The sequence below is a fragment of the Molothrus ater genome, chromosome Z (genome assembly GCF_012460135.2).
Source record: "Molothrus ater isolate BHLD 08-10-18 breed brown headed cowbird chromosome Z, BPBGC_Mater_1.1, whole genome shotgun sequence".
Lineage (NCBI taxonomy): Eukaryota > Metazoa > Chordata > Aves > Passeriformes > Icteridae > Molothrus > Molothrus ater.
This window is the reverse complement of record NC_050511.2, coordinates 25,001,399-25,029,002: the sequence shown is the minus strand read 5'-3', so window position 1 is coordinate 25,029,002 and position 27,604 is coordinate 25,001,399. Positions and strand designations below refer to the sequence as shown.

The 27,604-nt window shown below is 40.6% G+C and overlaps 1 protein-coding gene across 1 annotated transcript in view; it reads left to right on the top strand.

Moving 5' to 3' along the window:
* Nucleotides 1-27,604, top strand: part of ARHGEF28 (Rho guanine nucleotide exchange factor 28) — a 119,731-nt gene that overhangs the window by 71,796 nt on the left and 20,331 nt on the right. Inside the window, 22 exon segments of the mRNA XM_054517972.1 lie at nt 159-270; nt 4,304-4,376; nt 4,881-5,004; nt 6,318-6,450; nt 6,828-6,883; nt 8,427-8,478; nt 9,058-9,205; nt 9,315-9,436; nt 10,304-10,444; nt 10,908-11,158; nt 12,080-12,202; nt 12,595-12,712; nt 13,590-13,844; nt 14,747-14,823; nt 15,470-15,648; nt 16,311-16,411; nt 17,298-17,480; nt 20,056-20,187; nt 20,814-20,899; nt 24,222-24,260; nt 24,350-24,397; nt 26,202-26,681. Of these exon segments, the coding sequence (XP_054373947.1) occupies nt 159-270; nt 4,304-4,376; nt 4,881-5,004; nt 6,318-6,450; nt 6,828-6,883; nt 8,427-8,478; nt 9,058-9,205; nt 9,315-9,436; nt 10,304-10,444; nt 10,908-11,158; nt 12,080-12,202; nt 12,595-12,712; nt 13,590-13,844; nt 14,747-14,823; nt 15,470-15,648; nt 16,311-16,411; nt 17,298-17,480; nt 20,056-20,187; nt 20,814-20,899; nt 24,222-24,260; nt 24,350-24,397; nt 26,202-26,681 (3,033 nt within the window).

Below are 27,604 nucleotides of genomic sequence, written 5' to 3'. Positions count from 1 at the left end.
ATGACAGACTTCCTAGGAATTCACATGAAGTTGTCAAAAATTCAACTTGAAGCCAAGAAAATTTATGCCAGTGGTCAGTTATTCCTGATTTATTTTGGTTTTGTTGCTGATGCAGTTCAAAATGACACAAGATTTCATTTTGCTGCAATTTCTCATAGGAATGCACAGTGTTTGGAGTTCGGTCACGCTCCTATTCCTACTCCTCATCCAAAGGTGTGGTGGGAAGACCTCGCATTCCTCGCGACTTTGGAGCTGGGGATTCAAATGGAGGTCAGTTCTCTGGCTTTGCATTATTCAGTACCTGCCTACTTCAGGCCCAGTGCTGATGTTACTTTACAGAGCTCATCGGTGTGTATGTTTGGTAGCTCCTTCAGGGCTAGTAGTAGCTCCTAGATGGTAGCTCCACCATCATCTCTCCATTCTCTCCCATCTACAGTTCCATCATGCCCCCATGATACAGCGACTGTCCTTAACAGGGCATACAAATGGAGAGAGCAATAGCCACAGAAATGAATATAGACAAGGGCAATAATCCTCTCATTGGAAAATCCTTACCCTAGCCTCCTGCTAAGTGTCTGACAGAGACCAGGAGGAAGCTCAGAATGACACAGAAGGGGCATCAAAGAGGACAGATGGTTCCAGCTTCCCACAGATCCTAAGCAATCTCTGAAACACAGGTGGGCTGTGTTATCTTTACAGGCTGGGAAGCAAAACCCACCCACTTCATCAAGTAGAGTCAGAGATGTCTCTGAAAGGAGCTTGTAATTTTTTATGACTTGTGTCTGACATGATTTATTTCCAGACACATAGTTTCATGTTTAGAAGACAACACACAGTTTTCTCAGTGAGAATATGGGTTATATTTAAAAAAAGCCTGTCCATTGCCATCCTTCCAGCTTGTTTCTCACTCCAGTATACCTTTAGTTTTTCACTAGTCCAGGGCAAGAGACAGGACATGTGAGCCACAGTGGACAACTGGAGAAGTTTTGGATGCTGTATCATTGGAAGTGTTCAAGGCCAGGTTGAATAGGGCTTTGAGAAACCTTGTCTAGTGGTGGCACCTCTGCCCGTGGCAGAGGGGTTGGAACTAGATAGAATAATGTAGTTAAGGTTGGAAATGACGCCAAGGTCTACCCATTCAATGAGGGAATTCTTCCTTCAGGATGTCCAACCTGAACCTCCCTTGAAGCAGTTTGAGGCCAGGATGCCATTGGCCTTCTTGGCCACCTGGGCACTGCTGGCTCATGTTCAGCTGCTGTCACCAGCACCCCCAGGGCCTTTTCCTGTGGCAGCTTTGCAGCCACTCTGCCCCAGCCTGTGGCACTGCCTGGGCTTGCTGTGACCCAAGGGCAGGACCCAGCACTGGGCCTTGTTGAACCTCACACCACTGGCCTTGGCCCATGGTCCAGCCTGTCCAGACCCCTCTGCAGAGCCTTCCTGCCCTCCAGCAGATCAGCACTCCCACCCAGCTTGGTGTCATCTGCAAACTGACTGAGGGTGCACTTGATGTCCTCACCCGGATCAGTGTTAAAGATACTAAACATGATTGGCCTCAATGCTGTCCCCTAAGGAACAGTGATGCTGACAGACTCAAAACTGGATATAACTCCATTCACCACCATTCTCCGGGCCCAGCCATTCAGACAGCTTTTTATCCACCAGAGTGCACCTGTCCAAGCCATGAACTGCCAGCTTTTTCAGGAGGTGCTGGCTGGGCTTGATGACCTGGTTGTCGTGTATGTGCCAGTCATCACTCTCAAGATACTCTGTTCCATAACCTTCCCTAGCACCAAGGTCACCAAGGTCAGGCTGACAAGGCTGTAGTTCCCCAGATCCTGCTTCTGACTCTTCTTGTAGGTGGGCACCACACTTGCAAACCTCCATTTATCTGAGGTGTCCCTGGTTAAACTAGGATTGATCATAAGTGATACAGAGTGGCCTGGCAAGCTCTTCTGCCAGCTCCCTCAGTACTCCAATGATCCTTGAGATCCTTTCCAACCCTAACCACTCTGATTCTTTGACATTCAATGTGAATGAAACATACAAAAAGTGTGAAAATGTTGTCATTAACTTTGAAAGCATTTAACAACTTCAAAAACTGTTTTGGGGGTGAGATACACAATGTCTGCAGGCTTCTTTTTTCCGAAGAAACTGAATTAAGCAGTGCAGCAAATAACTTCTTTAACGTTACTCAAATTCACAGTATGATTTCATGTCACCTTGTAAGGAGGAGTAGGTATTGCAGCCTGCAGCATGCAGCTATGTTGTATTTTCATCCATCTCCTAAAGTATTTGTAAGTATTTATATTCAAGGCTTTAGGTGAAAAGTCTGTGAAAAAGACTAGAAGAAAAAGCTAGAAGCTCACAGAATTAAAAGCTAGCAGAATAGTAAAGCCCTGTGTCATGCTTAAAGTTAAAACAGAATTCCTTTGACACTGCAGCTGAGGGACTTGCTTGGTGTCACAGCCCCTTAAGTTTCACCCAGACACCATTACTTGCCCTGATTTGGTACGGGCTTGGGTCCATTTCCTTTTCATTCTTTCTCCTCTTCCTTCTGGGACAGTCATTGTTGGACCTTTACATGTTTTGTGGAGAAGGTGGAAGCCCATTCTTGTCCAGACTTTAGAAGCAGGGTGTTCTACGCCTGAACCATAGATGCATTGTAATGCTGGGAGGGAGGGGTGGTGGTCTGCTGAGCTTTCTGCTGGCACTTCTTTCCACCAGCACCTCCTGCACTGTGCCTCTTTTTGCCAGCGTTTTGCAAGTATGGGAGCATTGAACACAGTATTTGGCAGCTGGCAGTGGTGATTACTGTGAGGCAGGCACACCTGTGCTCACTTTGAGCAGTTTTATCTGGGTATGAAACTAGCCTGGGAGCTTGGTCCAAGAAGCTGGCTCAGATAGTTCATCCTGATCTCTGTGGACTGTAGCAGGATTATGTCTGGGCCTGTGCAGGAGTCTGCACGTGGAAGACCTCCCCCTTCACCTCTGTCTAGCTGCCAGCACTTTGGACATCTTGCTTAGGGCTTAGCTGTGCAAGAAGGAGGTGCAGCTGCCTTTGCACATTGCAAAAAAATCTAAGCTAAAGTAGATGAATTCAGAAAAAACAGGATGGTTTTTTCCACACAAAATATGAGAAAAAAAGAGGCAAAACACCATCCTTTAAAATGGAAAGGAAACTTTAAAATGTGCTCAGGTTTAAAACATATTACCTGCCTTTATTTGAGAGGGTTTTACCAGGCTGTAACAGTAAAGGATTTGTGCCTACTCTGTAGATGGTGTGCTCATGAACAGTGGTTCATTCCTCCTCCAGGCCCTTGCACTCTCTAAGTCTCAGCTCCATAGTGCTGTTTTGCATGAGACATCTCCTATGATTACATGCTGTTGATTTCTTACAGAAGCTTCCTGTGGCACAGATTGTGCCTGACAACTAACTGAAATGCCCTTTTTGTTTTGCTGCCTCTTTGGTAAATATTCTAGCTCTTGCTAACCTGATGTCTGCATTTGTCTGAAGAGATGTGGATTCAGCAAAGGGTGTTTAAGCCTGTATCTAACTTCAAAGAAAGCATAGTCTGGTGCTTTGACTTAGGCAAGCATGTATCTTCCTGAACCATACCTGTGGTAGCTTTGCGGAAACATCTGCAAAAGGGAAGTGCTTTTAATTTGAAAATGGTAGTGTTCTCTACAGTTTTGGGCCTATTTTCTTCCAAAACAACCCAAGTGAGTTGTTTTTCTTTTTATTTTGCTTTTTAGAGAGCTTGTGAAAAGTATCTCCTTGGGTCATCTGTTTATAGGATCATAGAATTGTAGAAGATACAAATTTGTAGAACATTAAACATCCTAGGCAATACTTTAGGTAGTGGTATTCCTCTTTGTGTAGAAGGATTTTTTTTTTTTTGGTAAAGCTGCATAAGATGTGTAACTGCAAATGTTAGAATAATGTCATTAAGATATTTTATAGCAAATTATATGAAAAGCAAAATGAAGGGAAAGTCATTCAAGTCTATGTTGTAAAGAAAAACAAAAGAAATAATTTGTGCTATTCTTAAAAACAGACTGCAGGGACTGGCATTCAGTGATACCCTTCTGAGTTCTTTCAGAGCCTGTCATCTAAAAGCTTAGTAGGAAGTGGTCTTAACCTGGAAAAAGCTGTTTCTAATGTATGTATGTTTTTGCCTTCCTGATTTTCAAATGACATTGCAAACCCTCAGTGGTAGCCTTATGGCTTGGTGGAGGTTGTGAGTTTGAAATGAGCCTGATGACCTTGCAGTGTGAGTGCCCTGTGGCTGTTTGTGTCTTGCAGAGCGCACGTACAGCCTGCCGGAGCAGTGCCGGGAACAAAGGTACGGGTGCGTGTCACAGAGAGCCGGCAGCAGGTCTGTGCCAGAATGCCATCTAGGGAGCCCTGTGGGCAAGAGACCTTCCTGCTACATGGGCTTTGAGCAGTGGGGTAGAGGCCCCTGTCTTCTGTGAACTCATGCCTAAACCGTGTGCCAAACCCAGCTCTCACCACATGCATCCTGCAGCAGGGATTTACTGGGACATGCAAAGCAGGGATGGGCTGCTGCCTGCTCCTGGGGCTCCTGTCCACTGTAGGAATGTCCAAACCACTGCAGTAAAAGCTGGGCAGTTTTTGATACCAACTGTAAAATAGGCAAGCTTGTTATACATTGCACATGCAGAGTGCTTATTGGCAAGTGTTACTTCTTTTTGTATAGGGATAGCAATCTTTTTCATAATATGTTAAACCCACAACAAAGCATGTAATTGTAAATGTTAGGTGAAACAAGCACTGTCCAGATTCTGCTATATGTTAATTAAAGGAGTGTTGCTGTTAATTAAAGGAATGAGGAACATTTTTTCACTGGTCTCTGTTTTAGGATTCAGGAAGAGGGATGGAATAAGTATGTTGTACCCTCAAAAAATGAGTCTGAAAAATATAAAGTGAGTCGGACTTTTAGCTTTCTAATGAACAGGATGACCAGCACACGGAATAAAGGCAAGGTAATTTGGGATTTATGTCCATATTATTATGTATGATTATGTCACTGTAATTAAATGAATTATAGATGGAAGCTAATTTTTCATGTCAAGATAAATTGTTTATTACAAAACCACAAAAGTCATAGGAAGACTCTTTTCACTTTTCTTTTTTTAAATTTAAAATATATGCAGGTTACCCTGAAATGACATTTGTATTAAAAACCAGCTTTCCTTTGATGTAATTAGCAATTCTGTGTGGTGATTTAGCAAATATTTAAATGTATGAATTACATTTAAGAAATATTTTCTTTGTTAAATAAAATTAACAGATATGGGCCTGTTCTTGGGATTGCTCTCAAAACGTAATTGAGTATGTAAACTCCTACATTAGGGTGTAATTAGTTGAATTTGCCTTATTTGAAGTTAATAGGAATTCTTGCATAAGTTAACAATGCATAGTGTTAAAGAGTTTGAGAATTGAGGCCTGCACAGTTGAACGGTCCTACTATGGAAGGTAGATTACAATATTGTAACTTAATTCTAAGGCATCTTAATTTTAGATTAATGACATCAGTTAGCAGCTTGAAAGACAGGCTTGGCCTCCAGGCTCTTTCTAGTATGCCCTCCTGTGCCCCAGGACAACCTAACAAACACAGATGTGAAGGTGTTTGTCTGAGGCAATACCTTCAGGAGTGTCAGAGCTGACCATGAACATGTGAACATATATGTTTGGTTGTGCAGCTTGTGTCTGTGAGTTCTCCTAAAGTATAACAGTCAGTAACTAGAAGTATAAGCTATATGTATAGTTATGCCAACAAGGGTAGTGGAAAAATAGGCAGAATTTATTAAATTTTTTACCACTCATTAAAAATAGGTTGTTTCTAATGTCTTCTAAGATGTAAAGATAACTTTTCTATTTGCATAACTGCGCCTCTATCTGCAGAGGCATGAGCTATATACATGTAGAGGATATATACAGTGTGTACAGTGAATGAACAGCACTTCTAAAATTTTGTTTCTTGTCCCTCCTCTCTTTTTAGATTTCTAAATGTATTTCTGCCAGTCTTCCTTGATAATGCTTCCAGGCCTAGCTGCCAGTAAAAACAAGGCCTATATGATTTTAGAGCTTCAGCAATATTGGGTATAAGAGTACAGTATGCTGTTGTAAGTCTTCCAGGACAGGGATTAAATATTCTAGAATAATTTGGTTTGATAAGGGAATATTTTTTTTTTTTATTTTTAAGATTGAATAATTTTTATTTAAATAATTATTTATTTTATTTTAAAAATTTATTTATTCATTTATTTTCCTGCCTCTTTTTTGGGGGATGAAGACAAAAAATAAAGATACCAAAGATAAGGAGAAACCAACCAGGCACAATTTTACAAATGGGACTTTCCCAGGAGTTATCCCATGTATGGTCTGTGAAAAGGCCCTCCTAGGAAAGGAGTCACTGCAGTGTTCTTGTAAGTAGCTGCTGGCTTTTACTTATGCATTTACAGTGCTCTGAGTGCTGTTCTGACATCCTGGTTCAGTCTGATGTTTGAAACCTTGTCATCATTTGGATGTACCTGCTTTATGTAATGAGCTGAGGTTGACAAGGGAGAGGGAGGAAGGACAGCAGGTAACAGATTCAGAAAGAAACGTTGATCTCCTAGCACTAGCACATTAGGCAGAAACTTCCTTCTAGCCTATATCTGTACTCAAAGAATCCGGAGGATCATTTTAATAAGTGAATATCAAGTTTTCCCTGAAAAAGGGAAAACTGAAGCCTCAGAGTACATTTTCTGCAGACTGGGGACCCTGTTTGGTGCCAGGCTTTCAAACATACCTTCTCTTTCAGATTGCAGTGTGATTGTGCATAAAAGCTGCAAGGAGTGTGCTCCTGTGTGCACCAAGGTAACCTCCTACACTGATCTTACTAGAGGATACTTGCTTTCCCAGGGGCTAGAAACAATGAAGGAAAAAAGAAAATACGCAAGGGCTGCCCAGACCCAGCGTCTGTGTGTGAAGGGCTGCAAGGGTGTTAGAATGGCTAATTTGAGCAACAGAGCAAGCACTGTTTACTCTGTGTGCTTGAATAACAATTTTTAGTAGGGGGTCGAAAAAGAGTTTCATAGAGTGTTTGTATTTTTGAAGCTCAGACTGTGAAATGGTGTGCCTGGAGGGTTACAGAACAGATTGAAAAGAAAGGCTTCTCAAAACCTCAGAGAGAAAGAACCCTTGTGTACAGGGGGGATTCCATATGTTTGGAATAATGGAAAGCAGAGATGGAAGGGGCTCTGGCCAGTGACCTCATCTACCTCCCCACCCTTGGGCTGGCTCACTTCTTGGTAACAATTTGGGCAGATGTTTGTTCTAGGTAGCAATTTGGGCAGATGTTTGTTCTAAGTAGCAATTTGGGCAGATGTTTGTTTCACCCATTCTGGGAAATCTCTGGAAGAGGAGACTCCACAGCTGCCTGCCTAGGCAATTATTCCAGTGTTCAGCTGCTTCTGAGCAGGGCAAAACCAGCACTGGAGCTGATGGATACTACCTTAACAGTTAAGAAGGAATGCATGCATGGTGAGATTATCGTAACAAAGGCATAATCTTGAAAACCAGGTGTAAGGCTACTGCCCTCAAGAAATGAAATGAGACTCGAAGAGAAATGTGCCACAATGATGCAGGTCATTTTTCACAAATGTGAAAAATGACCTGCATCATTGTGGCACATTTCTGGTGTAGCTGGGTTTTGCATCATGGTGGCTTTCAAGGAGAGCGTGATTCCATACTGATTCTACAAGCCTTAAACTGTACATAAATCAAGTGGGTTTAATTTTGTTTGTAATTTTCACGTCATGGTCTTGCACTAATTTCTGGGAAACTTTAGGCAATAAGGCTGCTGAACTGACAGCTTTGGTTCCTGGGGATGGTGGGTTACTTGCAAGAGGACACAAGAGCCCTCAATTCATCTCAGCAAGAATGAAGTGCAGGAAATGTTCACTGACCCACCTGAAGTGAAGTATATGCCCAAGTGCAGCAGGCTTTTGGTACAGATTTTGCAAAAGTCCACTTTGGAAGGGAGAGCAGTTCTGCCTTTGGTACCCACGCTTCAGATGGTGTACTACCACAAATGCTGTGATCTTATTTGAGTATGAAGCCCTGAATGTGGACTTTTCTTGCAGCCTTTGCAGCCAATACTCATATAGAGAAAGTAGAATGTTGTAACTCAGTCTGCTTAGAAGAAATAATTTTGTATTGTAGTACAAATTATATCCTACTTTTTAAAAATATTATTATCTACTAATAACTAATAAAATTAGTTATTGGAATGAATTAATACCATAATTTAGGACCACTTTCTTGCAGCCCTTTGTGTGATGGTGTATGTGAATGAATTACTGACTTGACTGTTAAATATATTATCAGCTATGTGATTTCAAAAAATTCTTTTTTTCAGAAATCCCAGGAGAAATACCATAGTAAAAACAAGGTCCAAGTTGGTGTAACAAGTAAGTTAGGTATAAACCTAGCATTTCTAAGGTAGGCCTTGATTAAAAATCTTGGGACTGGCAGCATGAACTTTCCCATGTAATTTCTCTGTTTCTAATTTTTCTTTCAATATCTGTAAGAAAGGGTGTGTGTCTCTAATATGAATGGATTTTTTTTGAGAGATCACTGTTGAATTAATTTGTCTTCTATTAAAATGAGTATGAATTTACTATATCTTCAGTGAAAACAACAAAAAAAGTAGCCAGTTCTATCTATGTCATTTATGTCATATCTATGTCATGAATACTTGTGCACAAGTATTCATACACCTATAGAGGATGTATGATTTGAGATTATTTCTTTATCAAATGATAGTCACTCTGGGGCTATTCCATATTGCCTACAGGCATATTTTTATATTGTGTGAGAGAGCATTGAGGTAATGTACCTTGGCAAGTGGGCATTCTTGATGCATGATATAGGTCAATATGAGCACCAGATAGCATTTCTCAGTATAAGTGTGCTATTGATGACATACTCTGTCAAACAATGACAAACTCATTGTTTGTCAAAATGTTGTGTTGTGCTTTGCCTCACAGATTCCCTGCCTGGAGACATTTCACAGACGGTGCTGTCCTCAGTGCATCCTTCTTTCTCAGTGCCTATTGGACTGTCTCCTGGAAAGAGGGAAGCCTCACAACAGCCTTACCTCTTGTCCAAAAGTGTCCCCAGTGCCAGTTTGGAAAGGTAGAGGGGCAGATGCCAATGGACTATGCTAAATACATCCTTCAGGATTTCTAGGAAGATTTAAACCATGAAATAAATGTGGGTTTTTGTAATTTTATTTCTGCTCTAGAAGAGCTACACAATTTTCTGGACATGACTCTGAGACTAGCACCTGGAAGTCCAAGTCACAGTCTGAAGAGATGTTACAAGCATTAGGGACCTTTTCTTCAATGGATGCTTTTATGATGGAAGGTGAGAATATTGCACAGATGTTGGATCTTATAGCTAGTATTGGAAAGTGAAAACCAGAAAAACTCCTTAGCTGATTTAGGAAGACACTTCATCTTCTCAAAAAAGAGCACTTGCTTTTGATAATTACATTTGCATCCCTCTTTAAAATGATGAAATCAAACACATTAATCTTAAAAAAGAACTTTTCCTTTCTTCCTTGTAACTAACTATTTTACAACTTTTGGAATATTTTAGTATGCTATTACCATTTTAAAGTAACAGGGATAAATGTACTGGCATCCTTGCAGAAACAGAACAGTAATACACTTTTCTTTTGCACTCATCCAGTTGACTCTGTTGACAGCATCCATTGCAAACTGTAAACCTGCAACACTTGTATTTCCTCAGTAGCCCAAATTCTTAACTCCTGATGATAAGCTGTGCTCTTAGAATAGCTGCATAGCCTTATGAAGCAAATAGAAATTGATTTTTTTTTGTGTAGCTGAATTTGAAAGCTGAGGGGCTTTCACTCACATAGGATGGTGCACATACCACTCACTGGACATCTGGTATTGGAAATGTTGAATTTTATTTTTAAATTTTAAAAGGTTTATGCAAGCAAAGAGTTATAAAAATGATTTGAGGAAAGAAGAGTGTTTTTTACCTATTCTCCTCCCCTTCTGTCACAAAAGCAATTCAACACTTTGGTAATAATATTCACATCTGGCAAACTTTGCTGTAGTAAAGACAGTGCCAGCATTTGCAGAAGTCTTACCTGTAATGTTCATCTCTGTGATGTGTTCCCTATATGAATAGATCTACATGTGCCAAGGGACTTCCCTTACTCTTTGTATGTGTGGTGTTAAAGAAATACAAATTTTGTCATAGATGATGTGGATTTGTCTCAGTGGACTGATCTCTGCACAGATGCAGAAGAGTTTGAGGCAGACTCCTGGAGTCTTGTTGTGGATCCAATGTTCTGTAGCAAGCAAGAAAAGGATGTCGTCAAGCGGCAGGATGTCATATTTGGTCAGTATTTAAAAGCTGTGTTTAGGTTTAAATGCAATTTGGTGTATCAAATAGAGAGGGAACCTACATGGTTTATGGCCAGAAGAATGAATGCTTCAACTCAAAACAACACGAAGGTTCAAAGAACATTTTTATCACGAAGTATGTCTCCTAAACTAAGGAAATTGATAGTACTGGGTACCAGAGACATACCTAGCCTGTTCACAGAATGGTTGAAATTAGAAGGGGCCTCATCTGATCCTCAGCTCAAGCTATTACAACCACAGCTTGTTCAGTGGGATAGAGAGAGATGTGTGTCAGAGCCAGATAAATTAAGTCTTCCTGCTGACATAATTGATTAGGTTTGAGGCCCACACCCAAAAAGGAATTATGACTGTGTATTTGATAGACTAAAGTCTGTCTTATAAGGTGTGCGGAATATTCAGATGATTACTACACTATCCTTTTTTCTTTTATACCACAGAGCTGATGCAAACAGAAGTACATCACATCCATACCCTGTTCATTATGTCTGAAATATTCAGGAAGGGGATGAAGGAAGAACTGCAGCTTGACCACAGCATAGTGGACAGAATATTCCCCTGCTTAGATGAGCTACTGGAGGTGCACAGGCAATTCTTCTGCAGAATGAAGGACAGGCGGCAGGAATCATGTACGGCAGGGAGCGAGCGTAATTTTGTCATCAGCAGAATTGGAGACATCCTTGTGCAGCAGGTAGAAGCATCAGTTCTGTTAATCCTTTAAGTGCTCAGAGTTCCAAGTTTAAACAATTTTTTTACTCCAAAACTTCTGTGGGCAGGTAGACAATTATTGCTCAAAAAGATTCAAAACCTGTCCTCCCCTGATTATTTCAGGATGAAAGAACAATGTGAAAAGATATCATTATTGTGAGGTAGCTGTGTGAACTTGGGGTGGATTTCTCCCTATGTGGTGTGAGCGACAAGGGAAGTGATGAACTTGGTCATGTTTGCAGTAGAAGGCTGCTATAATACTACGGGCTGCAAAAAATGGAAGTAATGGATTCACTTTATCAGCTGAGGAGCGTTGTGAAAAACTGATGATGGAAAGGAAACTACCCATTAATTTCTTGCAGTAATCTGGCGTCCCAGATCAGTTACTTCCCAGGATACTGCCCAGTAAGGAAGGTGTGGTTGCAGGGTGTTTCCTGTGGCTGAAGAATAGCTAAGTGATGGCTTGGCATTCACACCTCAGTTCCTTGTGAAAAGGAGGTGTAGCTTTTCACCTTCTGTCAGTCTTTTTAACTCCGCTGAAATAAAGAGCTGAGATGTTAGCTTATCTAGAAACAATGTGGAGATTAGACAAAAGTAAATGAACCTCAGAGGGTTGTGTTTGAAAAGAGATGAAGTAAATGCTGTTATAATGTTCTGGCTGTTCCTGGCAAGAGTACAGTGGAGGTTGCTTGTGCTCTCTCCAGCTGCGTTCCTCTTCTTGCTCCTAAAACCAGCTAGCATATTTTCATTCTGTAGTGACAGGCCTACAGACAGGTTAATGAAATTCAGAGAACTTGATAAACCCTTAATGTAGAAGTTCCCTATTTGTACAAAATTCACTAGTTAAAATTCACTTTCCTGTCAGATAGAATGTTGAGCACAATCCACTTATTAATTTCTTCAGTTTTCAGAGGAAAATGCAACTAAAATGGAGAAAATATATGGAGAGTTTTGTAGCCATCAGAAAGAAGCTGTTAATCTCTTCAAAGAGCTGCAACAAAACAAGAAGTTCCAGAATTTTATTAAAGTAAGTTAATGTGGAATCATGAGCACTACTGACAAAGTGCTCAGGAAAAAGGTACATAGCTATTACTTAGATTTAGGGTTGGAATTATATTCAGTAACTCACTTTAAATGGCTAATAAAAATGACAAAATTTTTTTTCTCCTTAACTAGTGAGCTAATAAATCACAGTTTTCTTTCAAATTTTAGAATGCTTTGGCATCCAGTGTGTATTACACACATGTTCCTGTTATAGTATGCCTCATCCCTCAGCACAGCAGCTGTTCCTTGGGGATGGTTCCGATTACCCAGCATTTGTTTTAACTTATTCTAATGCTTTTAGATCATATTTCTTATTAGCCAATTGGTGGTTTAATATGGATTTACTACCTAAGGTATATATTTACATATGTGCAGCTGAGAAATAGCAACCTGTTGGCACGACGCCGAGGAATCCCTGAATGCATTTTACTCGTCACTCAGCGAATCACCAAATACCCTGTTCTGGTTGAAAGGATATTGCAATACTCAAAAGGTAAATAAAAGCTAAAGTGTTGCTTCATGTCTGAAATCCTAGCACAATTTTAACATAAGGAATTCGCACAGCTACAATATCACAAAAGATTAAATTTACTGCTCTGTTGAGATACAACCAGAGCGACATAAATACCTACTGTACAGGCAAATGTCACCTGAACAGGGCTGTCTGGTCTATATAGGTCTTGTCTATCTTCTAGGTGAAGACTTCTGATATTCCAGCCAGGTAGGCCATAGAAGTCCAGAAGAATGTACTTGTTTTAGGAAAAGATCTTGACTGAAGTATGTGAACTAGCTCAGATACATGTGTACCTTTGGAATTTATTCTGGAGGAGCTTTTTCTAAGTAGGGCTAGGCAAACATTTTGTAAATTATTCTCTGTTTTTTCAGGCAAAGCTTGAATGCCCTCTGGAACTTAGTATAACTTTTTACAATTACTATTAACTTACAGATAGTGCCCCCTAAATGGGCAGTAAATGAGCATTGTAGAAAGTTGCATATACAATGCAAATCCTTTGTACTTGCAATCTTGTTTCAAGGGTACTTTGTTTAGGCAGAAAAATAATATGCTATATGATTTACTTGGTCACTGATTTTTTTTTTTTTGAGTGCTCGCACCTCATAAATATGTCAGAAACTATTCAATGAGTTTTTTTGGCTAATGAATAAATCTGAGGTACTGGCCATCTTTTAATAGGTGAGGCAAAGGTATATACCTCTAATAATTCTAGTAAAATGGTTGCAAGGTTCAACTTAAATTAACAAATTTATCAATTTAAGGTTTGCATCATGCATATTGTTTCTAGAAATCAAGGAATAATATCTTCTCTTGAACATGGTGACTAGTGTCATGTTGTTTTTTTTGTTTCATACAGAAGGAACAGAAGAACATAAAGACTTGTGCAAAGCCCTTCGTCTAATTAAGGATATAATAGCAAGAGTAGATTTGAAAGTGAATGAGTATGAGAAAAAGCAAAAGCTGTTGGAAATTCTCTGTAGAACTGAAAACAAAACATACACAAAGCTGAAAAATGGCCATGTTTTTAGGAAGCAAGACTTGATGAGGAAAGAGAGGATACTTCTTCATGAAGGCTTAGTGTATTGGAAGACAGCGACTGGTCGGTTCAAAGGTATTTTATCTGAGCAGTGAAGTCCTTTAACTCTTTATTTGCAAATAACATTCAAAGATGGTTAAAGAGTGAAAATACTTTCTTGTGCTATATTGAAAATAAGAATGTCTGAGGTAGTGATATTGCCAATGTCACACTAATTTCTGGATGATCAGTTCCAGAAGCTGTGAGTAAACTGCGTAAGAACACAAATTCACATACAATACCATTTGCATTTCTTCTTCCAATCCCCTCCTTCAAGTTTTTTGTTTTTCAATTTAATTTCATAATATTATGTTTTCACTTGTACATTTTTATTGTTTGCAGTATTTGCCATTGAAAATAGCTTATTAACAATTCAGTGGTAATGAGACATCCCTAGTAGAAAATAAATTCTGAAGCCACAATTGGCTGGAGCACAATTTTTACATGCAAGCTCAGATTTTGATTTTTAATCAAGTATTAGGTGTTAATCATGTATTAGGGTTTGGGCTTTTTTTTAGAAAAAACACTAGTTTTTGCTGTACAACTTTATAAAGCTGTCTGTTGATCATTATTCTAGAAACGCCTTTACCAGTGTAATACTGTGCTGTGAGTTACAGCACAGACAAAGCAAGGTTATGTGAGATAGTCTTTGTCAGGCTTAGGGAAGTTTTACTGCTGTTGGTGCAAGGATTTCTTTTTTTCCCGGGCCTGTGTTGCAGCATGGTGCACTTTCCTGGGAGATATCAAGCAGGGATGTGCAAGTGCTTCATGCAGACCATGGGCTAATTCAGATATTTCTTGTTTAGTTTGCTGTAGGATTCTACAAGATATTTCTTCATCAGGGCTTCTCCCTTTATTTTATAAAGATAAAGTAAGAATTTAACACTGATTGCACTAATTTTAATTAAAAGCCATCATTTTCCATTTCTCATTTTAAGACACCTTAGCTCTGCTTCTAACTGATGTACTACTGTTCTTACAAGAAAAGGATCAAAAATACATCTTTGCAGCTGTTGTGAGTATATTATCAGATATTTTAACACATATGTTGCACTTGTATCTTTCTCAAAACTTAGGTCCTTATCCAGCTCATTCCCACATAACTTATGTTTTTTTTTAAATCCTGGTATTGTATGTCAGTATATAGAAAATTTAATTTCTTTTCAAAAGTAAATTTTTTTGTGGAGAAGGATAAAAATAACAGAAGTATATCTTTAATGTTGTGCCTTACATGACTGTGAAAGTGGGAAGTAATGCAGGCTCTTTCAGTTGTCTAATACAAATTTTAATTTTTTTGTTCCATAAAACAAACAGAACAGTTTTTACTGAAAATATAGTAGTAAACACACATAAAGGACATGAAAGGTCATGGAAAGAAGTTCCCAAACTATATAAATACAAACATTATATGAATATTGTGTCTCAGTATCAGTGAGCCTCTGAGATTTTCTTTTGAGCACATATCTAGTGCTTAATTTGTTTGTTGACATATGTTACAAGCAGTGTAACATATTTTAAAGAATAGTTTAAAAGATGTCTGATTACTTAGAACTTTCAGTAGTCTGGCTATACCAGGACTAGTGAAAAATCATGTTTTCCTAGAGTGTGGTGTTTTATAAGAAAGTAATTTATTATGCTTGTGCTTTGACTGTTTCCTGCAGGACCAGAAGCCCTCAGTTATCTCCCTTCAGAAGCTCATTGTAAGAGAAGTAGCCAATGAAGAAAGGGGGATGTTTCTGATCAGTGCTTCATCTGTGGGGCCTGAGATGTATGAGGTTCATACCAGCTCCAAAGAAGAACGTAACAACTGGATGAGGCATATTCAAGAGGCAGTGGAAAGGTAGGGAAAAAGGGGTTTGGTTTTCATGCTGGTAGTCCAAAGCAGATGGGAGGTTGGTTGGATATTCATGGCAGGATGTTCTTTGTTCTCCATTGTACTGGGTCCACCTGTGAGTTTGGGTTTTCCTTTGAGCTCAAGGTGCTAAAACCTCTTAATCACTCCTGCCATACTTCCCATATTCCTCCTGGTTTCCCACTGAATCAGCAGACCCTTTCTGTTCCTCAGACATCCTTACCAGCCATTTTACCAGCCTTCCCCCACCTTTGCCTTTAGCACTGAGTGCCTTCCAGGGTCCTGCAGGTGTCCATACAACCATTTTGAGAAAATCACAATTCATGCCTTGTTATCTTGGCATCCGGTCATTAAGAATGGTGGGGAAAATATTGCTTCTGATGGGCCCAAGCTTATGCTTGGGACAGCAGACCTGTGGGTGTGCACCAGCCACTCTGCTCAGTGCAGCCTTACCAGAGTAATAAGGAGTCCTTCAGTCTGCTTGATGTCCACTTACTGCTTCTTAAAGAGGCAGACAAATGGCATGCTTCTGGATTATTGCAAAAGGTGCTGGTGTTGTGTTCTGTTTATTGTGAACATAACATTATATTGAGGATGAATATATGATGTGCAGATCTTGCTTTATCCACCTTTGTCTTTTATCTTTGAAGTTGTCCAGAGGAAGAAGAAGAAGAAGAAGTAAAAATGAGTGAATCTGATGAGGACAGACGTATTGCTGAGGCCAAGACATACAGAATTCAGAAATATCAAGGTGTGGCACCATTTCCTGTTGCTCTGAGAGCTCCAGCATCCTCAGCATTCAGGATGAATTAGTCATGCACCCATACTGGCTGGTGTGTTCAAAGTGGCTCGACAGGTAGAGTCAGAGCAGAGACAGATGAGGTGGTCTGATGGTATAATGTGAGTGTAGTAAAAAAGAAGCATGTTTTTTCCAAACACTTTAATGTTTTTACTACATTTCTGTAACTAAAAAATAAAAGTAAAAATTGATGTTTTCAAAACAAACACTGAATTTCACAGATTAGCATCAGGACCAGGTAGTTCTGGGTTTGTGAAAATACCTTGAATCTTCAAAATTGTGTGGCTTTGTGCTTGTTTATGGCACTTTGTCCTTTGCTGCTAATATTTTTATCTGCAAATATAGCTAATAAGGATAAATTCTGGTTCCTTGGTGCCCCTAAGCCTAACTCCCACATCTTTATACTGCCATGAAGAGAGAAATTGCAGCAATGTCTGTCCTATTGAGAACCACATCCTCTGCTGAAAGAAGGTGTTCTCTGAGGTTGAGGCCCTGAGTTATTAGCACACATGAGCCAAGTGCTTTTCCAGGAGGTAGAGCTAGCAGGTTGTTGTGAGAAAAGAGCAGTAATGAGGGCCAGAGAAGGCAGCCAAAGCCACCTCATTAGGGTAGGGTTTTGGCCTAGACTCTGCAGGGGTTTATGTTAGCTTTCATTTGGACAGACTGTGGGATGAACTTGGATGAATTTGGGTCCTGGCCATTTAAAAGAAGCTTAACTTGAATTAGCACTTCCTACATGGCATAAAGATTAGAAAGGTGAATGGGGAGCATGCTTTCCCTGCAGCATAAAAAATGAGCACAGTTTTCAATTTTTGCGCTGTTCAATTTTGGTTGACAGAATCACTGAGTAACCAGGACCAGCAAATCTGCAGTTATTTAGAAGAAAAGTTGCGTATCTATGCAGAACTGGGAGACATGTGTGGCTTTGACGATGTCCATGTAGAACCTCACCTGCTTATCAAACCTGATTCCGGAGAAACTCCACAGGCTGGTTCACTGCTGGCAGCAGCACTCAGAGAAGGTGAGTTTGCGCGGGAAGAGTGGATTGGTGGCTCTTCATTTGGGCAGATATTTTAAGGTAACCAAGTGCAGACATGTGGCCTTGTGTTGCAATTCTGTCAAGTCTCAAGAAGTGGCAGTGTCAAAAATTGCCAAAGGGCATAGAAAAAAAATCTGCCGTGTTTATTGTTGTCAGATACAGGAGATGGTACCTGCCAGATTTTAAAATAACAGATATGTTTAGGGCATAGCATCAAATATATGCAGGCAGGGGCATGGTGTTAGGTTCTTAGCTGTCCTCATAGTACAGCTCGGTGAAGCACAGCAGAGGAGGAGCTTGTATGCAGTATGGTATTGCACCTGGTCCCCAACTTTCACCCACCTTGGCTGATTTTGATGTCACTTCAGAATCTTGTATGATCACATACAGAGCAAATCAAATTTCTAACAAGAAACACCTGCCACAGTTGCTGTACGAGTCCTGTTCTTTCTGCCTACTATCTAACAGGATGTTGGTAGATGGCTGCACCATCTATAGTGCTGTCCTACAAAGTAAGGAAGGGAATGGTATTTGTAGATACCTTCCCTAGCTGGATCTTCAACTAAACTTCTCATAAACGTAGTGGAAAGGAGCACTGGTAAATGGAGTCCTGATTTTAGCATCACCTAAATTGAGAATTGTGTGCTACTAGCAACATTTCAACCTATAAATCAGTGGATCTTGGTCCTCATCATCATTATAAAGTCAAAGAGCATTTTATTGATAAAATTGATTAAATTTGTGTAGGGTAGTAAGTCAGTGATGAAACAGAAAGTACTTGAAATGGAAGCCTATACTTATTACATTCCTTATTCTACCCACTTCCGTACTTTTCACTTTCTCTCACGCTGTTGTTGATGTTGATGATGTCTTGGATTTCGGGACTCTACAACACTTTCTGTGAGCTTACAGTTGTTTACATTATAGACAGTTGTGGGGATCATTTTCCAGGATGGAAATACTAAATTCCTGAGCTAATAGCAGGCTCTATGGGAATAAAGCATTGCTTACAGTAGACAAAGACAGAATTACACAGTGCTTGAGCAAATTAGGTATACACAAATCCATGAGATGAGATGGGATAAGTCCAAGGCTGCACAGCAAGCTGGCCAATGTCACTGTGAGCCTGTTTTCTGTCAACTTTGAAAGTCACAGTGATCAGGAGAGGTTCCTGATGACTTGAAGAAAGCAAGCCTCACACTCCAAGAAGGAATATATAGAGAACTAAAAAACAGTCAGTCTCACCAGCATCTCTGAAATAATCCTCCTGGAAGGCATTTCCAAGAACGTGAAAGACAGGAAGATGATTTGGAACAACTGTCACGGATTAATTAGGGCAAGCTGTGTCTAACTAACCTGACAGGTTTTATGGTGAGAGAAAGGTGCATGTTGGTTACCTTGACTTCTCTCAGACCTTCCACACTGTTTGCACTGTCTGTAGTGTCCTTACATCTGAATTGATGTAAACTGCTTAACTGGGTGGAAGACAGGCTGGACTGCTGGGCTGAAGGGGTCAGTCATATGACATCCAGTCGGTATCATGTTATTAGGGGATTCTCTTAGGGGGTGTATCCTGAGACCAGTAGCATTCAACATTTTTATTAATGCAGTTAACCTCGGGATTGAGTACACTCTTAGCAAACCCATGACTGTCATGGTGAGAGCTGGAGCATTCAGTGAGCTGGAGAGACCCCTACAGATGGGGAAAATGGTAAGAGGTACACTTAGACATTTGACAAAGACAAATGCAAAGTCCTGCGTCTCAGGTGATGTAATCCTGTATGTTGGTACAGACTGGACACTGATGAGCTGAAAAATGCCTTTGTAGAAGTGGACCTGGGAGTCCTACTCGACAGCAGGTTGACCATGAGGCAGCAGTTGCCCTTGTGCCAAAGATGCCCAACTGCTTCCTGGGCTGCTGCGGTAGGAGGAGAGTTGCCAGCAAGTTGAGGGAGGTGATTCTTCCTCTACTTAACCCTGGTGAGTCCTGTCTGGGCTGCCATGACAAATGCTGCACTTTCCCTGGCCAAGGGAGACATGGAAAAAGTAGAACAAATCCAGTGAAAGGCACCAGAATGACTATAGGGTGGGAGGACATGATGTCTGAAGACAAGCTGAGGTAGCTGGCTTGAGGGGATCTCATTTCTGTCCACAGCAGCTTAATGGGAGGATACAGAGAAGCTGGATTTTTGCAGAGGCATATGACAATAAAAGAACACATGGACAAGAGACAATAGTCCTGTGATGAAACACAGGCAATTCCAATTAACTAAAATTAAAAATTAAATACTATGAGAATGTTAAAAAATTGGAACAGATTGCTCAGGGAGACTTTGAAGTTTCCATCTTTGGAGGCGGTAAAGGCTTGCTGTGCAACGCTCTGAGCAGCACAATTTAGACTGACCAGGTTTTAGTGAAGTGCAGGACTAGGTGACCTCTGAAAGTCTCTTACAAGCTAAATTATTCCATGTTCAAACATTTCTATGTCATTGAGTGCATTCATGCCCTAAGGAGCTCTTTAAGGGATGTCTGTAATTCTGCATGTTTTCCTCTTTAGTTGAAAGTCTCCACACTGCTGTAATAACATCACAAGTGAGTGAAACAGACAGATCACCAGAGGAAAGTACTGAGGAATTAAGTGTGAAGCATAGATTTGCTACCAGTGAAAAACTGGAATCTGTTCTGGGTGGTGAGTAAAATTTGATGCTTTTACATTTTTAGAGTGCTAAAATAATTGATACCAGATTGGTTTTTTGGAAAGCCTCCATGGTCTAGGACAGAATCAATAGAAAATAATGTAATAGAAGTTGTCTTTGGGCAAATGCTCAGGTAGTGTAAATTGTTACATAACTTTGTTGAAATTACACTTTCTTGTCGTTGTTAAGCTCTGCACCAAGTCTATATTGCAATATAGACCATTTCTCTTATTGTCAGGAGCGTTGAAAACTGGGATTAATATTCCAATAATTTCAGCTGCAAAGGGTAGCATTAATTTCTCACAACAAATTTGTCACTAAAGTTGTGTAAAAAACATTGCTACAGAGCATTTTTAGTGTTATGGTTACACTTACCTCCAACCTTTCATAAATGAAATAGTGCTAATTTGTAAGGTAGGAAAACTGAGTTGAGCCGTGTGTGCCATCATGGCTTGCAAAGTAGTTTTTCCCCAGCCTAGGATCCATTATGTAACTACAAACTATAAAAATCACTTTCTCATAGTCCTGAGTAGCAGTAGAAAAGCATGCTCTTTGTTTTTCTAGTCAATATATGCTTTGATACCTTTCTTATGAATTTTCTTGGGGCTTTATTTGTTAGATGCAGAAAGAAAAGAAATTGAAGAATCACCAGAAATTGATCTCAGTGTTGAAAAGGAAATGGCAGGTGCTGATCTTGAGGATAAGGTATTGCAAACAGTTTTTTTTCCGGCATTGCACACAGCAGTCTGGGCACTGTGCATGTACATGCTATTCAAATTTTTATGGGGATTTTCACTCAGATCCAGGTAATTCAGTCTAATAGAGGTCACAGCAATTGCATATAAAATTTTAAAAAGCAGCCATAAACAATCCAAGCACAGAATGATTTTTCTGCAAGGCTTGAGATCAGTGAGTTGTAATAGCAGGCAGTGTTTTCAAACCACTTGTATGGGCTGTTCCTGTTCACAGGATGATTAAAGTCTCCTGCAGTGACAGAGTCCTCAGCTGATGCAAGGAACACTTGTGCATGGGAAGAACTTTGTCCTGAGAACAAGCACATAAGATAGGATGAATGTTTTTACACCAGCTTGCTTCAGAATTTGAATCAAAACAGAATAGAGCAATTATAGACTAAAAGAGAAGAGAAAGTGCCCATTTTGCAAAGTCCTATAGCTGATAAGCAAATCTGGGGAGAAAAGTGGAATCAAAAATCAGTTCTGGGCAAGACTAGGAATGACAAATTTTATGTAGCAGCAGAGTAAGCAACATGAATTACTGTGTGAAAATAAAGTGAACCGTAATAGTGTAGTTCTTAGGTGGAGAATAAGAATCACAAAAGGAATAAAGGGGAGAGACAAGAATGTAAGATACAGACTTTGAAATGGAAAGAAAACTTTGCTCAAAAGTTTAGCATTAACATACTGTATTTGCATCAGGTCTGAAAGAGGGCTTGTGTGCCTAAAACCTGTGTTTGTTTGTTTGTTTTCTATATTGAGAATACTCTTGCTAATACACTAATCTCTCTACAACCTCACCTTATGCTTAGCACTAGATCATCTTACTTATCAGACTGCTGATAGAAGGGAGCAAGAGGAAGAATGTGAGTAGAAAAAATTGTTTGAAAACAAAGTGAGGGAGCAGTTGAAGAGGAATCCAACCTAGAGAGGGTGGAGGGGCTCACATATAGCCCGCTAAAAATTGCAGTAGCTCTACAGGAAAACTTTGCCGTTGGGGTTATAGAGAAGGTAGAGCTGGGCTTTTTTCTTTTTCAGAGATGTGCAGCAAAAGGATAAGTGTCTAAGATTACAAGTTGCTGCATGGGAAATTCTGAGTGTATATAAGGAAAAAAAAAATCAGTGCAAGGATGATCAAGGAGCAATGTTTGTCCAAAGAGGTTTTGGGGGTCTCTACCATTGGAGGTTTCCTGGATTTGACTGGAGAAGGCCTTCAGCAAGCTCCTCTAACTTTGAAGTTATGCCTATTCATAAAACTGGAGGGACTTGCATCCAACTCTTCCACTCTAAGTCATCATCCTGTTATTTAAGGCCTATTGTTTGGGAAGGCATGTATCACATCTTCTGATACCATGTCAGAATCAGAGTTACCAGGAGGTGGCAGAATGAGCAAAGAAAACAGGCAAGGCAAGGGCTTTCCAGGGAGGTGGGTGTGCCGTCCCAGGGTCGTGGGATGACGGCTCTGGACTCAGCCCAACTAGCTTGGGAAAACAGGAGCTGGACAGGGGGGCAAGAGCTCCTCCCAGCTTGGAGGTTAGATGCTGACTAGATACTGGAAGGAAAAGCATTGTCCCTGCAACATGAGGGCTCCCCAGTGAGCAGCTGTGAGAAGTGATCCCCATCTTGTCTCCCCTGCTCCTGCCTTTTAAGTGTATCTTCCCAGGCGTTGTTCAAAGCACAGCGCAGCCTGCCCTGGAATCTGACCATCTTCATCTCTCTGAACCAAGGTGATCAGGAAGAGAGGCAGAGAGGTGGCCTTCAGCACAGTTAAACACCTGAAATTACTGCTTCACTCCTAGCTGGACTTGCAGGGCCAGCTGTGCCAGCTCAGCTAAGCCTTCCTCAGCCTCATGTCTTAGCACTCAAGTGGTGCTGCAGTGAGGTGACCATGGGCACTGGGACTGGCCACTTGCAACTCCTTGGTCAAGCCAATACCAGACAAATCTTTCCCCTGTGCACATCCATTTTCAGTTAAAAAGAGCTTAAAAACCTGAGGGAAACCCTGCTCTTGTTCAGTGTGCAGGCTCTCCCTTCTTCACTCTTCCTCACACTTCCAGCCTTATCTCCTTTCTCTCCCTCCTGACCCTGTGCTGCTTCCTTACCCACTGCACACCATACAGCTTAGGAAAAGCAGAGCTATCTTGAGTCTATTCTTGTACTGCACAAAGACATCCATGCTAAATCGTCAGCTTTCACAGGAGAGCTGAGCTTTTCTATGGCTTGGGGATACAGTGAGAAGGAGGAGGTGAAGATGTGGAGGGGGAGTGGAAGGAAATACTGAAGAGATATAATGAGAGAAAGAGTAGTGGAGGAAATGATGCAGCTGGTATTCCCTTTGCCCCAAGGGTGTCTGTGCTGGGTTGTGTTTAGGGGGCTGGTCTTTCTCATTTTCATTTTCAGTTATTGCATCTAAATGGAGCAGATGCTTTGCTCTCTGTCGTGGAAAATGATACTCAGTAGAGAACTTACGAGAATCAGAGAGAAAACAAATATTCCCCAAACACTCCTGAGCTTCTTTAGGAAAAAAAAAAAAAAAAGGAAAAGTCATACAGGAAGTCTTTTCAGCGTAGTCTCAGAAGGGATTGTATTTGAAAGAGTCCTCACCATTTCACATTTCATCTTATCTTTCTCAGAGGAGCTGTTCTTCATGCTAAAGGGATTATGGGTAGCTTCACCCCATAAATTTAGAGAGCTTCTTAAGAAAAGGAGCAGGATGGAAAGTGTGAAGCAGCTGTGCCTTGCTGCAGAGGACAGTAGTGACCATGCTGGTGTCTTTTGTAGCATGTACTGGGCATAGCATCTCACAGGGTACCTAAGGCATTTTTTGTGATCCAATAACATGCCTTCTTGCTAGTTTCTTAGTACATTATTATCTCTAATTTTGAAGATTCTTATGCTGTTTCATCCTACTGTAATTAATCTTAACCCATTGGGCTGTATATACAGAAATCTGCATATACAACAGATATATAAAAACTCTCAAGTAAACAAAGAATGAATTGAAATGTCTTTTCTGTGTAGCATTACTGATAAGGGATTAAAATTGTGGATGAAATAGTTTTATTTGTACAGTTGTGTTCAGAATCTCTAGTAATTTCCATGGGAACTCCATTATTGATGTATTATTAGTCTTCACAGATTGTTGCTTCTGTCTTTTTTAATATATCCACATAAAGGGTTGACTCAGTACACATTTCCTAGCCACATGTCCCCACTAGTTTAAAAAAAATTACCTTGATGTTACAACTTTAAAATTTAAAACAACTTTTTAAACCTACATGTGTTTCTTTTAGGGAGCAAATATGAATTTTTCAGAATCTACAGGGACAGAGGTGAGTTAATTTAAACTTCAGACAGAATGTAGTAATTATTTAGTTAACAGTGGTCAAACCTTTGAAAATCCTTCTCTTTTATTTTCTAGATTGTACAAGCAATCCAGAACTTAACCCGTCTCTTATACAGCATGCAGGTGACTACTCCACTACTAATTTCAGAGAGTAATTAGTTTGTCCTAATAATTTACTTTTAAAGAATTGTTTTCATGTTGTCCTACTTTTAGACATTATGTTAATTGATCCTGATCTCTTCTGACTGTTGCATAAGTTGTCACAGGATAGAGTTTTATTCTACATCAGTGGTAGGTTTCTTTTTAAGAACTAAATAATACTAACCTGCTTGGAGATCAGTCCCTCCTCCCAAAAGAGGATGTCACTACAGTCCAAAAACCTAGCAGGAAAGCAAAATGATGGCTCCGCTTGAACTGATGTCATTCCACATACAGATTTCTGAAATTATAGTTTGAAGAATTGAAAAAAAAATTGTATTTTGATTAGACTGTTCTCCTGGCTAGTAATCAGCAGTAATTTGGCCAGGTAGCTCAGGTAGCAAACTCAGCCCATTTTAGGTGCTTAAATCTCACTTACTTTGGGCCTTACTTACTTTACTTACTTACTACATTTACTGTAGAGCCTTAGTATGGAGTATTTGCCTCTTTTATGCTAAGCTTGAATGTCTTAACTTACTTCTTTTTATTTAGCTGCACATTTATAATTCTATTTTTAAATGTTTCATCTAAGTATACCTAATTTTTAGACCCTATTGGTCTTAGCATATTTCATAATAATCTGGGAAACTTTGGGCTTAGAAGTTAAGTGTATTGAAACAATACAAAAGCAAAATAAAAATCATCTAATTTGCGCAAAAATTTTTGAGTAATTGAAAAACAAATAGGGACAATAAAGTAAGGTTAGGATCATGCCTTAACTGCTCAGACCATGAATGAACAGTCAGGTGCTGAGAAACAAGCAGAGGATCTTGTCCTGTTTACAAGTCACTGGAACTGACCCAATACTGGAGGAAGAGTCGAGGAAAGTGCAGATGGTACATTGCATGAAGTTAAAAGCTTTCTGGGGTGAAGAGCATGTGGCAGTGGGGCTACGTGAGTTCTCTGGGAATGTCTCCTGAAATAGATTCCCATGTCAGCTTTTAAACATAGTGCAATAAGTGCCTCAGCAGATCTAGGGTTTTCTTGCTTTTCTTTCTTCTTAATCACAGCTATTTGTTTTTGCATTACTGGAGGATGTCACAACCTTTAATGCAAACAGTGTCACAACATCCTTGTGACGGATGGAATATAGAACTCCCAACTATAAAGTAGGAACATCAAACCTGAAACCATTACTATACTGCGGGTTTATACTTGCACTGACACCTCGGTCAGGTGTGTGTAGTGGTACAGTCCTGGTGACATGGCTGTGTTCGTAGGTGCCGGTAGGACTGGTGTTAGCTGGACTGTTAGCAGTGTTGCAGGTTAGCAAGGAGAGCCTTAAAGCCAGAGTGAACTCACTTGGAAACAATACAGTTTTATGTGTAGAAGTCACAGCTGTGTTAGGAATACTTGGGTGAATATAGCATTCCCAATGCCTTATTGCCCTCTTCAACCATGAAATATCGTTTTTCCTGTGTGGCTTTACATCCTCTGACAGAACAGGACCCCAGCTGTAATTGAAGTGCATATGCACAGCTGTAACATAAACATGTATTATAATACTAAGTGTAAACCAGAAACTTTTAACAAAGTGCTCAAAAGAGTTGAGTTTTATTTTAGAAATACCTCTATGTAAAGGCATTATCACATAATTTTATCTATTTGCTTGAGGAATAACCTCCCAAAAAAGTTCCAGCATTTTAAGATAATGATTCTACGTAAAAACACAGAAATGGATTAATGCTGATATTTAAACATTTGTGTCTGATTTTGTTGTGGTGTCTAGGCAGTACTGGCTATCCAGGACAGCCACAAAGAGCTCCATAGGTTACTACTGCAAGAGAATGAGAAGACCAGTCGGAGCCATGCTTCTCGGCTGAACCTCGTTTTGGAACAAGAGAAATATCAGAATCTGGAAAAACAAAGGGTGGAACTGGCCAACATACACAAAACGAAGCAGCAGTTTCAGCAAGAGCAGCAGCGGTGGCTGCGAGAATGTGACCAGCGGCAGCGGGAGCAGGAGGCGAGGGCGGGCCGGCTGGAGCAGCGGGAGCGGGAGTGCCAGGCCGAGGAGGAGCTGCTGCAGCAGAGCCGGCAGAGACTGGAGCTGCAGCTGCAGGAGTACCAGCAGAGTCTGGAGAGGCTCCGGGAGGGCCAGGAAATGGTGGAGAGGGAAAGAGACAATATGAAAATGCAGAAGAAACTCGTGTGGCACTGGAAGCATGGTCAACAAAACAACCTGTTTTCACACACAGGGGACTATGAGGTTTGTGCTTCCCCATTGTAACTATACCCCTGACTGCATGCCTAGAAACCTGCCTTGACGAATAGGCCAGGATCTCTGGGTTTTGTTGGTTCTTAAAGTAATGAGTGAGCATGTGGGAAGCTGAGATTCAGGCATATCCTAGCGTTTTCTTTGAATGTCATGAAGTTTAAGCGAGGAAAGTGTGAAGTCCTGCCCTTGAGAAGGAGCAGCCCTACGCTTGGGTAGATGCTGGTGATCACCTGCTGGAAATCAGCTTGACTCTCTACAGCTACCTGAAAGAAGGTTGTAGCAAGATGGGAGTCAGCCTCTTTTCCCAGGCAGTTAGTGAGATGACAAGGGGAAATGGCCTTGAGCTGTGACAGGGAAGGTTGGATTTGGACATTGGGAAGAATTTCTTTGCTGGCATTGAAACAGGCTGCCTAGGGAGGTGGTGGAGTCACTGTCCCTGGAAGTGTTCAAAAAGTGATTGGACATGGTGGTTAGTGGTATGATTTTGTTGATGTGATGGTGGTGTGTTGGGTCGAAGGTTGGACTTAATGATCTTGAAGATCTTTTCCAGCCTTTATGATTCTATGATTCTGTGAAAAGGATTGGGAGTCCTGGTATAGAATATAAGCAAACAACATGCCCTTCGAAAAAGGTGGCACATAGTCTCCAGGGTTGCACTGAGTAAAGTATTGCTAGTAGGTCGAGTGAGGGTATCCTTCCTCTCTGCTGTGGACACACCTGGAGTCTGGCTCCCCCAGTACAAGAAAAGCATAGAGCTGTGGGGTGGAGAGGAGGTAGAGACAGGAAGATGGGTGTCTGGTGAAGTGCCTGTTTGAGAGGCAGGGATATCTAGGGATATCTCTCCAGTAAGGAAGGCTGAGACTGTTCAACCTGGAGAAGAAATGGTTCTTATTAATGGGGGCTCCTTTTAATGT